This window comes from Berghia stephanieae, chromosome 12 (genome assembly GCF_034508935.2).
Source record: "Berghia stephanieae isolate SIO BIC M18660-M18661 chromosome 12, UCSD_Bste_1.3, whole genome shotgun sequence".
NCBI classification, from domain to species: domain Eukaryota; kingdom Metazoa; phylum Mollusca; class Gastropoda; order Nudibranchia; family Aeolidiidae; genus Berghia; species Berghia stephanieae.
Genome location: NC_088371.1, coordinates 31,111,162 through 31,128,271, shown reverse-complemented (window position 1 = coordinate 31,128,271; position 17,110 = coordinate 31,111,162). Strand labels below are relative to the sequence as shown.

Here is a 17,110-nt window from a genome sequence, read left to right as displayed (position 1 = left end):
AAGAGACAACTGACAGGCAGTTGTAACACCGTGTCACTAAGAGACAACTGACAGGCAGTTGTAACACCGAGTCACGAGGAGACAACTGACAGACAGTTGTAACTCCGTGTCACTAGGTAGACAACTGGCAGGCAGTTAAAACACCGAGTTGTAACGCCGTGTCACTAGGTAGACAACTTACAGGCAGTTGAAACACCGTGTCACTAGGTAGACAACTGACAGGCAGTTGAAACACCGTGTCACTAGGTAGACAACTGACAGGCAGCAGAAGCACCGTGCCACTAGATAGACGACTGACAGGTAGTTGTAACACTTTTTCACTAGGTAGACAACTGACAGGCAGTTGAAACACCGTGTCACTAGGTAGACGACTGACAGGCTGTTGACACTAAAACAATAATATAGTGTACAGTCGTACTCCGAAAAAAAAAATCACGTATTTAATATTTTGGTCAGAAATCTCGCCCTTCGAATATCGATCGATTAAGATGACCCTCATCTTGTCAAAAATTCTCAAGCTTGGGACTTCATGGAAGTTTTTGACAAGAAGAGGGTCATTTTAATCAATTCATATTAGAAGGACGAGATTTCTGGCCAAAATTTTAAATAAGTGCTTTTCCCCAGAGTTCGACAGTGCACTAGATATGGCTATCTTGTGACGTAGTGACTGGTTTATTGATTGATTTATTTGAAAATTGGATTGATTCCCGTCACCGATTTCATCCACTTGACTGAAGGTTATCAATGGTTATTAAGACCAGCCATTCGTCTCTTGTCTTGGATATTAATTATAAAATTCCTTTTCTTCCTTACGCGCATTTGTGGTTTTTATTACGCTCAAAACCACATACTTACTGTTTCATGGAACTTGGACCTTTTTCCATTTTAAAGATTTATTTGTGACCATCGATCTTGGAACTCTGTCTAAGAATTCAAATGTTTTTATTATTTCGTATTTATAAAAGCCGAGGTGCTGTCTAAACAATGTTAGTTTATACACGTTATTCCTGATGGAATTCACTAGATATAATTTTCTGTCTTTTATACATATGTATTTATATTGTAGACTGATTCTAAATCGTTAGTTTAAATACTGCTTGTATTTCTCCTTTTCCTGTTGGACAAATTCTCATTGTCTTCGATATTTGCAATATATTTGATGATTTCGAAATTACGTATTAGAGAATTTGGTTTTATGTTGAGGTGTAACCTATCTTGTTTAGGTTTGAACAACAGCTAATTTGTTGAAGTAGAATGTTATAAGTATTGGAACCTGAGATCTTTCAAATGTGAATTTCGCAAAATGTTTTTAAAATTCATTCTTTTTAATCACAAAGAACAAATACACATATACACACTCACAAGAACACACAAATACACCACACACACACACAAACCCCCCCCCCCACACACACACATAGACATGTATGTGACCCATAATTCGATATAAAGTCGTTATGAGCTAGATGATGAAAAGTGAGTTTAAAGTTAAAGCGGTAAAATTATAGGATGTTAAAGTTTTTTGAAAATTAATAAAACAAAATTCACTCTGCTCAGTGGAGGCATTTATTATATCTTAACTTATAGTAGTTAAATTTAAAACTCAAGTTCATCCCTATACAATACCCTTTTGAGAAGACTGGTCACAATATAACGTGATTCAAAGCTTCTGGAATTATGATTGTATTACAGTTACAGATGGCATGTTTTGAAAGATTACAATTTAATGATACATCAACACTTGCGTGTCCATAATTAATTTATGAGCCTGATAATCCAAATGGTTATTGCAATAGCATGCACTTCCTTCTACATACTACAACTTCTATTACTATTATCACTTCTACTACGACTGCTGCTGCTGCTACTACTGGTACTACTACTACTACTACTACTACTACTACTACTACTACTACTACTACTACTACTACTACTACTACTACTACTATTATTATTATTATTATTACTACTACTACTACTACTACTACTACTACTACTACTACTACTACTACTACTACTACTACTACTACTACTACTACTACTACTACATGATTGAGTTTCCATTGTTGTGACCAATTGTTGTCATGCGCCATTGGTGACGACTTTTGTGGTTTTTTGTTTCGTTTCCGATTGTGTTTGCATTGTATTGGGATTTCTTTAACGATAGAATGTATTAATTATAAAAAAAGGAAGGAGGATGTTTGTTTAAAGCAGTATCGTGCCAGTCTTTTATAGCAGTTGTGTTTGAGCTGTTTGGAGAAATCGTTGCGTGGAAGTTAGAATGTTAAGTCCAAATATTTCGCTTAGAGAAACATAACCTTACATTACAAACGCCGTTATGTGAGTGTTACTTCTTTGGAAAAATTGTCTGTGGTTTTTCTGTGATTTACATTTGTAATGCTTTATTTTATCACATATCAGAGCTACATCTATCTGTCTGTCTGTCTGTATGTCTCTCTCTCTCTCTCTCTCTCTCTCTCTCTCTCTCTATCTATCTATCTATCTATCTGTATCTATTTATGATCTATCTTTCTATCTATCTATCTATCTATCTATCTATCTATCTATCTGTCTGTCTGTCTGTCTGTCTGTCTGTTTATCTATCCATATATGTCTACCTCGATCTATCTATCTATTTATCTATATATCGATCTATCTATCAATCAATCTATCTATCTATCTATCTATCTATCTATCTATCTATCTGTCTATCTATCTATCTATCTATCTATCTATCTATCTATCTATCTGTGATTCTCCCTCTCTCTCTCATCTCTCTCTCTCTCTCTCTTTCTTCCTCTCTCTCTCTCTCTCTCTCTCTCTCCCTTTATCTATCTCTCATTCTCCCCTCTCTCTCTCACCACCCCTCCCTCTACCCCTCTCTCCTCTACATTTGGTACGCATTACAACAAGGTCAGCTTTCGATTCCAGAGGTGTGTGTGTGTGTGTGTGTGTGTGTGTGAGAGAGAGAGAGAGAGCGAGAGAGAGAGAGAGAGAGTCTAGTTGATTTAGTCATCATGGTGTCACAACGGTTTCTACAGTTTCCACTTTCCACAGTCGCTCGAGTCTCATTGGTGTTTTAATGGGTGAAAAAGTTCAAGTATTTCTTTCTCATCTGATAATAGTGTGTCGAATGTGGAAAGAGCAATAGCTATATTGTGTGTATCTTTAAATAGTAAGAACGTGTCGCTGACGATGCTTTTTAAGTGAAAAAAAAATCAAATTATAAGTTTTTATATCTGTTAAAGCAGCATTTAAAAAAGCATGAAAAAACGAGTCCATAGATTCAGATTATATCAAATAAAAACAACACTGACTTCAAATGACGTCGTGAAGTGTTTTAATCCCCCCCCCCCCCCCTCCACCCCCTTAACTCAATTTGTGTAACGCGAGGAAGCCAGTATAATATCATTATTTATCAAACGTTAAGTTATGTTTGTACAAGTCGTGTTCAAATGGAGATTGATTACCGCTAACTTTTAATCAGTGACACAATACGGTGCTTATATCATGTTATCAACAGCAGCGGTATGTATGGTCGAGGCAATATTTACTTAACCCTTCACAGGCGGAGTGTGATTTTAATCCGACAATGTATCTTACTTTCAATGAAGCATTCCTCTTTGTCGTACCACAGTAACCGCCCGCTTAACCAGTTAACTAATAATTATAAAAATAATAATGTACTTTATTCATCCAAAATGGAAAGTTTTGTACAGACGTATAAATGCCGACAATGATATATACATAAATATAATATACGTAAATAAATGTGGTAAAGTAAAACTTGGTAATAGGTATAGTGTAATTATATTTTAAGCTGTAAGCATAATTACATTGTATAAATTTCAAGGGACGTGCAGATTATATAATTGTAAAGATATAGATATCTTGTAAAGTGTATATTGATGTCGCCCCCCCCCCCCCAAAAAAAAAAAAACAACAAAAAAAAAAAAACAAACAAACAAACAAAAAAAACAAAAAAAAAACAAAAAAAAAAAACAAAACTGCCCGTACTCTGGAAAATGTGCATTAAAAATGTGACCAGAAAACTCGTCCTTTGCATATGGACTGATTAAAAGGACCTTCATCTTGGCAAAAACTCTCAAACCTGGGACTGCGAAGTCCAGGGCCATTTAAATCAATCGATATTCGAAGGACGAGTTTTCTGGCCAAATTATTTAAAATACATATTTTATCCAGAACAGCAGTTAACTGGTTGAATGTAAAAAGGCCATTCTACAATTTACGACCAGATTTAATGATTAGGCAAGTTCTGGGTTGACAAAAATACGGTCTTGCCTTCAGAGGGTTTTTAAAAAGGTTGTGATAAGACGTTGAGAAATCTGTATTTAATCATTACGAATTTAATGTTTATAATTTTGTGCACAACTCGTTAACCGTGATTAAGTGTGAATAGTTTCTTATTGAATGCCAAAATATACATAGCTCTCCTGATAATTTGTATTTATGCATTACATTAAATCATGCGTGATGTAAATGTTGCTGCTCGAAGCTCGAAGACATAACTAATAATGTGAAATTGAATGTAAGCTTCAATTTAATTACGAAAACGCCACTACCACATTATCTAATTCATCTGTAGTGTTTCATTCATCCTGTTTGTTGATAAAGGGAAAACCCGAAACGTCCCTTTTATCTGTTTTCATAATTAACTTGAAGCTGACATTCAATTTCACATTGTTATTTATTAAGTCATACGTGGGATATTAATTCAAAGTATCATGGCCTTAGATACATAACTCAGTGCTTTTCGTCATTTGAAATTATCCGGTTTAAACGTTTGCATGCCTTCTTCAACATTCTATCTGAATTCTGCTGTGGATAAAATTCATTAAGATGATATTATAATTCAACGATTTAATCGAATATTGAATACACACTTTTGTTTGTTTGTTAAATAAAACGTTATAAAGTGTTTATCTATGTTTTAACAGTGAGAATATGAATATTTTCTCACAATGCAGAAAACTCAAATGTTTCGTTTCCGATCATTTTAACCATATATTCGCTTTTCACGTATAACTTCATTTGAAGAAAAAGTTCTGTCTCGCCATTAGAGAAGCAATTGGTTCAATAACAGAAACATTCCTGTACTTCTGTCATTTCAACCACGAGGATGGTCAATAAATTATTTTCTATCTGTTTATATTGAATGTGTGCATTGCAATCCTAACGTATTCTTCTGTTCTCCGTGAGGATAAACTACCTACACGTTAAAAGTGGTGTGGGATATTTCATATTTAGACCGGTCATTGTCTGTCCACATTTGCTGTGGGAAATGGATGAAGCATTGTGAGGCTCATCGTGAATTTGTGGATTTAGTTACGTATTAATTAATTAATTAATTAACTTATTTAGTTATTTATCTATTTCTTTCTTTTTTTTTTCTCCTTCTTTGTTTACTTATTTATTTATTTACTTATTTATTTATATGCTTATTTATTTATCTATTTATTTATTTGTTTACTTATATATTTATTTACTGTTTTATTTGTTTATTGATCTGTTTCTTTCTTTCTTTATTTATTTATCTATTTCTTTCTTTCTTTTTTTACTTATTTATTTATTTACTTATTTGTATATTTCAAATATACACTTTACATTCATATATTGTTGTGTGATGATGTCCTTTAAATTCCCATCGCTGATTTGATACCGCTTTGCGAAGATGGCTCACATATTTTTCGATGAACAGGAACGTTAAAGTGTATGTTGTGATGCGTGGAAAAATGAAGTATTTCAAACCAACAGTGTTTCTTAACCCTCTCCTTATTACCAACCACAGGAAAATCGTCACATTCATTACGATGCAACCGACAATTTTCTCATTCTGATTTCTCTTGTAGACATCACAAAATTTAAAGAAATGCTTTGATTACAGCTATAAATGCTAAACACTGTGTTGTAGATATAATTCTGCTTAACAATATTCTATATAGAATGCACTTGTTACTTTTTTGTTTGAGTAAGATAAGTCTATTTTTGTGTTGGGTGGGTGTGAAATTTCGGGGGAAATTCTAAAAATGGCTGGTAAGGAGAGAGTTAAAGAGTTAACCGACGTACTCTGGAAAAAACATGTAGGTTAAAAAATTGTGCCCAGAAAACTCGTCCTTCAAATATCGATGTATTTAAAATAACCCCCAGCTTGGCAAAAACTCTCATCTCAAATCTGGGACTTTGCGAAGTCAAAAGTCATTTAAATCGATCGATATTTGAAGGACCAGTTTTCAGGCCACACTTTTTAATGAATGCTTTGTCAGAGTGTGGCATTTACGTGGTTAAAGTGATCGGCTGGTTATTCTATTTTTCTTTTTTTTTAATGAGCTTGTACATAGCGCAATTTATACTAAGCGTGCTCAAACTGCTTTACAAAGGATCCCTGAGCAACAGCAACATGTAACATATCAGGCGATATTACATTTTATTCCGACAGAGAGAACGCTGTTAAAGGCCAGGTGCTCATTTTACACATGAGTATGGTGAGAGAATGTGAGTAAAGAGCCTTCTCCAAGGACTAAACTATGCGCCCAGCGAGGCTCGAACCCAGGACCTTCTAATCCGAGATCGAGTGTCATACCACAAAACCACATAGCCGCACATTTTCTAACAAGTGACAACGTGTTGAAGAAAGTTTTAGACAATATTATTCTACAAAACTCCCGTTTTCAATATGCCCAAAAATTGTTTCTTTAACTCACTCAATCCTAGAGATTTTTGCTACTTTTCAAAATTGGAAAAAATGTATTAAAAATGAGCATGTACATAGAAAGTTTTATTCAACTACAGCAGTATCATTAACAGGTAAAAACGAAAAACATTAGCTCTGATACTACGCGTATAATTTGTCTCAGAAAAATGTAATAAATAGGCATGGGGTAAAAGTAACCCGGGTAAACTACGGATATAGTCGGGGTTAGGGTTGAGTGGGTTAAATATGGATGAAGTAAGATGGTCCTCAAATTGTCATACATTCACAAACCATAGACTTCTTTGGATTCTCGAGTTTAATATCATTTGACAAGTTGAGGTCATTTCAATGGATCGAAATTTGAAGACCAGAACTTCAGAGCATAATGAGGAAAGGCTTTTTGTGAATGTACAGCGGTAAACATATGTGTTGGTTATAGATAGTGTGTACAGCGGTAAACATACGTGTTGGTTATAGATAGTGTGTACAGCGGTAAACATATGTGTTGGTTATAGATAGTGTGTACAGCGGTAAACATATGTGTTGGTTATAGATAGTGTGTACAGCGGTAAACATATGTGTTGGTTATAGATAGTGTGTACAGCGGTAAACATATGTGTTGGTTATAGATAGTGTGTACAGCGGTAAACATATGTGTTGGTTATAGATAGTGTGCACAGCGGTAAACATACGTGTTGGTTATAGATAGTGTGTACAGCGGTAAACATACGTGTTGGTTATAGATAGTGTGTACAGCGGTAAACATACGTGTTGGTTATAGATAGTGTGTACAGCGGTAAACATACGTGTTGGTTATAGATAGTGTGTACAGCGGTAAACATATGTGTTGGTTATAGATAGTGTGTACAGCGGTAAACATATGTGTTGGTTATAGATAGTGTGTACAGCGGTAAACATATGTGTTGGTTATAGATAGTGTGTACAGCGGTAAACATATGTGTTGGTTATAGATAGTGTGTACAGCGGTAAACATACGTGTTGGTTATAGATAGTGTGTACAGCGGTAAACATATGTGTTGGTTATAGATAGTGTGTACAGCGGTAAACATACGTGTTGGTTATAGATAGTGTGTACAGCGGTAAACATATGTGTTGGTTATAGATAGTGTGTACAGCGGTAAACATACGTGTTGGTTATAGATAGTGTGTACAGCGGTAAACATATGTGTTGGTTATAGATAGTGTGTACAGCGGTAAACATATGTGTTGGTTATAGATAGTGTGTACAGCGGTAAACATATGTGTTGGTTATAGATAGTGTGTACAGCGGTAAACATACGTGTTGGTTATAGATAGTTGTGTACAGCGGTAAACATATGTGTTGGTTATAGATAGTGTGTACAGCGGTAAACATACGTGTTGGTTATAGATAGTGTGTACAGCGGTAAACATATGTGTTGGTTATAGATAGTGTGTACAGCGGTAAACATATGTGTTGGTTATAGATAGTGTGTACAGCGGTAAACATACTGTGTTGGTTATAGATAGTGTGTACAGCGGTAAACATATGTGTTGGTTATAGATAGTGTGTACAGCGGTAAACATACGTGTTGGTTATAGATAGTGTGTACAGCGGTAAACATATGTGTTGGTTATAGATAGTGTGTACAGCGGTAAACATATGTGTTGGTTATAGATAGTGTGTACAGCGGTAAACATATGTGTTGGTTATAGATAGTGTGCAGCGGTAAACTATTTGGTTTAGAAGTGTGTACAGCGGTAAACATATGTGTTGGTTATAGATAGTGTGTACAGCGGTAAACATACGTGTTGGTTATAGATAGTGTCACGTAACTAGGTTGGTTAATGGTACAGCGTAAACATATGTGTTGGTTATAGATAGTGTGTACAGCGGTAAACATACGTGTTGGTTATAGATAGTGTGCTCAGCGGTAAACATACGTGTTGGTTATAGATAGTGTGTACAGCGGTAAACATATGTGTTGGTTATAGATAGTGTGTACAGCGGTAAACATACGTGTTGGTTATAGATAGTGTGTACAGCGGTAAACATATGTGTTGGTTATAGATAGTGTGCTCAGCGGTAAACATACGTGTTGGTTATAGATAGTGTGTACAGCGGTAAACATATGTGTTGGTTATAGATAGTGTGCTCAGCGGTAAACATACGTGTTGGTTATAGATAGTGTGTACAGCGGTAAACATATGTGTTGGTTATAGATAGTGTGTACAGCGTAAACATATGTGTTGGTTATAGATAGTGTGTACAGCGGTAAACATACGTGTTGGTTATAGATAGTGTGTACAGCGGTAAACATATGTGTTGGTTATAGATAGTGTGTACCGCGGTAAACATACGTGTTGGTTATAGATAGTGTGCACAGCGGTAAACATAGTGTTGGTTATAGATAGTGTGCACAGCGGTAAACATATGTGTTGGTTATAGATAGTGTGCACAGCGGTAAACATAGTGTTGGTTATAGATTAGTGTGCACAGCGGTAAACATACGTGTTGGTTATAGATAGTTTGTACAGCGGTAACCATATGTGTTGGTTATAGATAGGTGGCACAGCGGTAAACATACGTGTTGGTTATAGATAGTGTGACAGCGGTAAACATATGTGTTGGTTATAGATAGTGTGTACAGCGGTAAACATATGTGTTGGTTATAGATAGTGTGTACAGCGGTAAACATACGTGTTGGTTATAGATAGTGTGTACAGCGGTAAACATACGTGTTGGTTATAGATAGTGTGCACAGCGGTAAACATATGTGTTGGTTATAGATTAGTGTGCACAGCGGTAAACATACGTGTTGGTTAAGTATGTGTGTACAGCGGTAAACATACGTGTTGGTTATAGATAGTGTGCACAGCGGTAAACATACGTGTTGGTTATAGATAGTGTGCACAGCAGTAAACATACGTGTTGGTTATAGATAGTGTGCACAGCGGTAAACATACGTGTTGATTATAGATAGTGTGCACAGCGGTAAACATACGTGTTGGTTATAGATAGTGTGCACAGCAGTGAACATACGTGTTGGTTATAGATAGTGTGCATAGCGGTATACGTACGTGTTGGTTATAGATAGTGTGAACAGGGGTAAACATACGTGTTGGTCATATATGGTAGGCACAGCGGTAAACATACGTTTTGGTTATATTAATATTGTGTGTTTGTTAGAAGCTGTAACTAGTGAACATTTTGCTGAACTTCATACCATCAATTGATTTACTTTATGCTGTTCAGGATATTATGCAAGTCATGATTTATCATTTGTAGATATCATGGCATGTCTAACAAAGGACAATAATATTATATAACGTTGTAGGGCTAGAGACATATGAATGATTAACAGATTATCTCAAAATTATGTCACTGGGCGCCGGAATTGCTGTCATCGCCTCTACAGGTAATTCAGTCACACTATTCCTGTTAATATAGCAAGTGCTTATCATGTATTTTCTATCTGTTTATCTATCATGTATTTTCTATCTGTTTATCTATCTACTTTTCTTTAACCGTATAACTGCTTTACCCTGGAAAAACAGTTATTTAAAAATTTGGCCAGAAGATTTGTTTTTCAAATATCGATCGATATAAATGACCTTCATTTTGGCAAAAAGTCTCAAACCCGGGACTTTAAGAAAGACTTCGCGAAGTCCCAGGTTTGAGAGTTTTTTTCCAAGATGAGGGTCATATAAATTGATCGATATTTGAAGAAAAAATTTTCTGGCAAATGTTTAAATACGAGTTTTTCCAGAGTAAGACGGTAAATGGGTAATATATATGTAGATGTGGAACGTAAAAGTCTTTAACAAAAACTTATTGAGGGGGAAACAAAGAAAGGCGAAGAGAGTAAAAGAAAAAGATAGATAGATAGATAGATAGATAGATAGATAGATAGATGGATGGATGGATGGATTGATATATAGAAAGATTAATAACTAGGTAGATAGATAGATAGATGGATAGATAGATAGATAGATAGATAGATAGATAGATAGATAGATATATAGATAGATAAATAGATAGATAGATAGATAGAAGATAGATAGATAGATAGATAGATAGATAGATAGATAGATAGATAGATAGATAGATAGATAGAAAGATAAATGGATGGATAGATGGATGAATACCGATAATATGTCGGTAACTAGAGAAATATATAAGTACATTTATGTATTGATAGATTAATAAATCGGCAGACAAACACTCAGACAGACAGACCAACAGACAGACTAATAACCATAGTCCATAGTATTCACAATTCACCACGTAGAATTGTAGACAGCTGATAAACGTGCCGATTGTTTTTGCTTCCGTCAACAAAGAACCTGATTAAAGTCTTTACATAATATATGAAGAAGCCATATACTGATATGATCATATAACGTCTGTACCAGTGTCTTGACATTCATGACACTTGAGACTATGCAAAGACTATACACCAATGCCGCGCTGAGGACCGGACCGAGGACCGGTCCCACGGTCTTTTAGCTGTGAACCGTGGTCCAGTCCCAAAGAGGAAGACCGCCGGCGGTCCTCACTTCTTATCACCTTTCAACGGTCTCGCGCCATACTACTTCCCCAGCGATTCGTTGCCTCGGTCCTTTGCCTATCTTCCACCAATCACCACCCATCCCACTTAATTAATCGCACCCACCCCCCTTTGCCATACACTAAACGACACAGACGACCATAGAGGCAGACGACCACCTCCCTCCACTCCGCAAACCGCCCTTTCGTGTGTGAGATGGGGGGAACAGGAGGCGCACGCCTTGGACGATTCCATTATACGGGGTAAATTTCAAAATTTACTACACCATAATGATCGCAATGACAATGATCTATGATGAAGGCATGACCCCTCTTCTCTAATGGGTTATTGTTTGAAATGTATGTGACTACTAAAGATGTGTGTGTGTGTGTGTGTGTGTGTGTGTGTGTGTCGAACCTAGCAAGTTGCAAGTCTGATTTTTTGTTTTCTTTTGTCCATCTCTTGTCGCCACTCCTTTCTATCGCATTGTTGTCATTTAAAATAATACAATAATATTAAAATTTCGTTTGGTGTTTTAACTAATCAAGTAATATGAGTTTCATTAGTTTCTTCCGTCCAAAAAAAAAACAGTTATAACGTCTGTATTTTTAAAAGGTCCAATAGAATATTTGGGGACCCCGATAGCTCAGTTGATAGAGCACTCTCTTTATACGCAAAGGGCCAGAGATCGATCCCGGGTGCAGTCGATTTTTTTCTGAATCCCTGTCTACTCAGCAATGAATGGGTAGCTGAGTTTGTTAGATCTGGCGAAAAGTCACCATCGACCCCTCTTATCACCTCATCCACCCCCTCTTATTATAACTTCACGTCTCTCTCTTACTCTTCAATGCTCGCTGCCCTCTAATGTGTGTGTGTGTGTGGGGGGGGGAGGGGGGGGGGTAGGAGTTGCGTGTGTGTATCAACGCCACGAACAACTCGATCAACGCCTTGGGCGATGCCATTATCTCCGTTAATGGGGATAAATTTCAAATTTTATTAAATTATCGAAGTAACAATGAAGTACGGTGAGCAAATAAAGAAGGCATCACCCCTCTTCTCTAATTAGGTTACAATTTGAAATGAGTGTGACTACTCCGTGTGTTTTACTCCTGTAGGCCACGGTTTTCATCGTGTAGCGGTCTTTAACGGTTCAAGAATGAACGGACCGGAGACCGGTCCTTGCGGTCTTCATTTCCCAAGGACCGTAGGACCGTGGTCCTTAAGCTTGCCAAGGACCGCCCCGCACTACTATACACCTGTTAACCCTTTAGATGCGGAGTTGGATTTCACTCTGATCTGACATATTATCTCGTTTTCGCCAAGAAATCTAAAAAAATTAACTTTTATAGAGAGCTATATCCACTAAACGTGCCTAAAGCACTTTACAAGGCCAACAGCAACATTTAACATGTAGGACCGGACATGACGCCTGTTAGGCGATATTACAATTTTTTTTCGATCATATATAACGCTGTTAACGGGCACGTACTCATTTTACACGTGAGTACTGTAAGAGAATGTGAGTGAAAAGTCTTCTCCAAGGACTCAACTATGCCCCGAGCGAGGCTCGAACCCAGAACCGTTTGATCCTAAAGCGAGTGTCATACCACTAGACCACATAGCCGCACATTGTCGATGCTGCTTAGGATCATGTCACATCGCTATAACTGTGACAAATGACTTTATTCCTTTTTGATAGGAAACTGTTACTACAGATATTGATTGAGTAGAAAAAAAAAAGAGATTTTGGAGTACACAAACACCGCCAAATGTGCCTAAAGTGCTTTACAAAAATGCCCAAATCGACGGCAACACAACATAACATGTAAGACGAGACATGACGCATTTAAGTCGTCACGACAATTGGATTCAATATGATGTCACGTCCGCCCAGCAACGAGCAGCTTGGTTCTAAACAAAGAAAATCGGTACTTTTTATTCTTCATCCGGGCTAGAACTTTTCATATGTCATGAGATCCGAATGTTAAAAGTCAAAACATGATCAGATTTATAATGTTTTTTCTCCTCTGGATACACTTTTATGCTCGTCAGAGAAATATTTCATCAGGGCGTCCGATAGTTTAGAACCAGTTACTAAGTGTCATGGGGGAAGTGACGTCATGACTGTTGAAGCAGAGACACACTGGAACGGGCTACGTACTCATTTCATACCCGAATGTGATGAGAAATTTTACAAAGCTCAACTTTGCGCCGCCGACAGTGGGAATCAAACCTGGGACCTGCCGGTCAGAAGGCGAGTGATTTTCACAAGACAACAAATCCGCACAGAGAACTCTCAACTTGTCAATAATAGGCCTTAGACTTTAGACCTCCTTACAGTCTCTGGTTTGGGACTTTTTGACAAGTCGGGGATCACTGGATGGGGTTCCTGACCTCCCATAGTGGGCAGGGAGGCATTTACTGTGTCTTCTATCCCCTTATATCTGTTTTCCAACTAGCTTTCTGTCTTTGTCTTGGAATGAGATTACTTGGTTTTGTCCGGCTCTGGCCGGATACCTTAGTTGGGAGGGAAACAGTCAAATGTATAGTTTTGGGAGGTTATATTTTTTTTCCTTGTAAATCATCTCTCTGTTATGCACTGTATTGTTTTTTGTTTTTTTCCTTCATATTATATGATTTGTAAACATTTGAGTGTATTCCCCTTAGTTGGGACATGTGCTTGTGTCTGGATGAGACATTTTTCGATGTTCTCAAACTAAGTACACTGATAGTGTGCTCTTGGAATCTACACCTGTTTCCTATGTGAAACAATTACCCTTTGTCTTACCTTATCTTGGGCGCTTTCATTGTAATTCTAGAACTTTTTACTCTCCCATTTTCTTCCTTTTTACTGGCGCTAATAAGACCTTAATGTGTTGCAAACGCCGTAAACCCCTTAAAAACTAAACAAAACAAAGTCGGGAATCATCTTAATCCATCGATATTTGAAACAAAAATATAAATTGTCAGTGTATGGCACCACCGATAGCCTGATGATAAGCTAGGGGTAAAGGTAATATTCTTTACTGTCATCAATCTAATAGATATTAAGGTTTTCTAATCTTTGACATACACCTGTTAAATCTATCAATAAACGTTCATAAGTATATTATACAACTGATAAATCTGTCAATGGACATTCATAATTACACACCTATGATAAATCTATCAATAAACGTTCATAAGTATATACAACTGATAAATCTGTCAATGTATGGCCATGTGGTCTAGTGGTTTGACACTGGCTTTCGGATCGGAAGGTCCTGGGTTCGAGCCTCGCGCTCGGCGCATAGTTGAGTCCTTGGAAAAGGCTCTTTACTCACATTCTCTCACCGTACTCAGGTGTAAAATGAGTACCGTTAACAGCGTTGTCTTTGTCCGAAAAATTGTAATATCGCCTCACAGGCGTTATGTTTCGTCCTACATGTTAAATGTTGCTGTTGACCAGGGACCCCTTGTAAATCGGTTTGAGCACGTTTAGTGGATATTGCACTCTATAAAAGCTTAATTATTTTTTTAAATTAGTACATACAACTGATAAATCTGTCTATGTACATTCATAATTACACACTTATGATAAATCCATCAATGAACATCGATAATTACACACTGATGAATGTATCAAAAGAGGTCCTTAAGTACATACAACGTCAATGAACGTCCATATGCATGTACACAATTCCTGTATCATAGATTACAAGATTGTCCTATATATATATATATATATATATATATATATATATATATATATATATATATATATATATATATATATATGAAAAATGTGACAAATAAGTCGGGGAAAATAGCAAGTTACATGCGATTCACGGCCTCAAGGCGGTATCATGTCGGAATAGTATGTTATATGCTTAAAATAGAATGCATTAAAGATATGAAACTCGAGGTTATGTGGTCTTGTGGTATGGCACTCGCCTTCAGATTGGAAGGTCCTGGGTTCGAGTCTCGCTCTGAGTGGCGCGTAGTTGAGTCCTTGTAAAAGATTCTCACCGTACTTAGGTGTAAAATGAGTACCTGGCCGTTAACAGAGTTGGATCTGTCTGAAAAAAAAATGTAATATCGCCTATCTGACGTCATGTCTCGTCCTACATTTTAAGTTTTGCTGTGTTGGCTAGTGACCCCATGGAAAGCGCTTTGAGCACGTCCAGCTGATGTTGCGCTATATATTGTATGGTCACATTTTAAGCCGTGGAAATCGACAAGTTACATGTTACTCACCACCTCAAAACGGTATTATGTCAGGAGATTAGGAATACTAAAATATGAATTATTACCAATGATATGAAACCAGGGTCAAGTTTTTGTTTTATTCAGTACAATTGATTCTTTGATCAACAAAAAATTACAATTTCACTTTTCTGTCATTTTCAACTTATGGATATCACCATTTGGAATCTGATTCACCCGACATAATGGTGTTTTGAGACGATAGGTTACATATGAACAATGACAAAGCATCCTTAATTGTCTTAATGTGTTATACCTTGAAGCAGATCCACTACCTTGAAATAATATGTGTCCTGATTTCACTGTTATAAAGAACTGATAAAACAGATAAAACAAGAAAGAAAAATACAAGAAAAAAAAACCATCTAAAAAAATCAGTCGACCTCGACTGAGGATCAAACCTCAGACCTTCTGATTACCGGTCAGACGTGCTCGTATTACCCTACAGAGGCACCCAATAGTTGGGACAATTTTAATACCTATAGATAGAATGCGCTTGGCCAAGGAGTTCACAACATTGCGTCCGGAAGTATAACGGACCAACACACAAACTCTGTGTAACCATGAACTTTTATAGTCTGGTTAATACAGTTTAGTGAGAACAACTCACAAACGCGGATGGCAAAAACAATAACAAAGGCCTGAGTGACGTCATCTGCATACTATCTATATTCTTCGCGTTTTAAGCTGTGAACATTCGCTTGCTTCAAACAAAACACAGACATTGAACACAAGAGGACGGGACGAAGACATTTATACTACTTAAATCTATTAAATACACATATTAGACTAAGTGCATTTTCCCCTTTGTTTTGATCTGTTTTTGTCTTTATATTTTATTTAGTATTTGTTGTTGTTGTTTTTTTTTTTGCTTGTTTGTTTGTTTTGTTTTTTGTTTATTTTTTATTTATCTGTTTCGTTATTATTTCTTGGATTCAAAAAAATATTATAATCTGCCAAAGGAGTTACCATAAATTTATGAAGTCATGGACATTTTTTGCAATTTGGTACCAAAGGCATTTAAAATGTCAAATGATTTCAATTTTACATTAAACGGGCCAAACTTGCTACTCAAGATTAAATTCTTGACGTCCAGTTGTCAATGTGACAGATAAATAAACCACCAAACAGGAGAGTTGTCATGTTACACTTGGCACTTTGGGGGAAACTTCTAATCGAACCAGTGTCACTTGGAACTGATAAAAGTATCAATGTAATTCCTTCAGCATACACGCGATCCGAGTATTAAATCCTTAATTGTAGGTGTGTAATCGCCAAAATGGAATCCAACGTATATAGTTATTTTCCTCTTTTTAAACCACCCTCTTTCTCCTCCTCTCTTGCCTCTTGTCCTCCTCTTTTTCCTTCTCTCTTCTTCTTCTTCTTCTTCTTCTTCTTCTTCTTCTTCTTCTTCTTCTTCTTCTTCTTCTTCTTCTTCTTCTTCGTCCTCTTTTCTTCTTCTCTCCTCTCTTCTCTCCTCTCTCTCTCTCTCTCTCTCTCTCTCTCTCTCTCTCTCTCTCTCTCTCTCTCTCGCTTTCATCTTGTTCATCTTCATCGATATCACTTATGTCCAACTGTAGTTTTCGTAAACTCTAGCCTGGCACTTACCCCCCAAAATGACATT

The 17,110-nt window shown here is 36.7% G+C and overlaps 1 protein-coding gene across 2 annotated transcripts in view; it reads left to right on the top strand.

Moving 5' to 3' along the window:
* Positions 1–17,110, top strand: part of LOC144958291 (serine/threonine-protein kinase DCLK1-like) — an 84,314-nt gene that overhangs the window by 44,555 nt on the left and 22,649 nt on the right. The window contains exon 1 of one of the 2 annotated variants that reach the window (XM_078890167.1): positions 6,290–10,110. The exons of the other annotated variant lie outside the window; for it this stretch is intronic. Within the exon in view, the coding sequence (XP_078746293.1) occupies positions 10,071–10,110 (40 nt within the window). The 5' untranslated portion in view covers positions 6,290–10,070. Of the gene's footprint in view, positions 1–6,289; positions 10,111–17,110 lie in introns of those variants that run through there. 2 annotated transcript variants of the gene reach the window in all.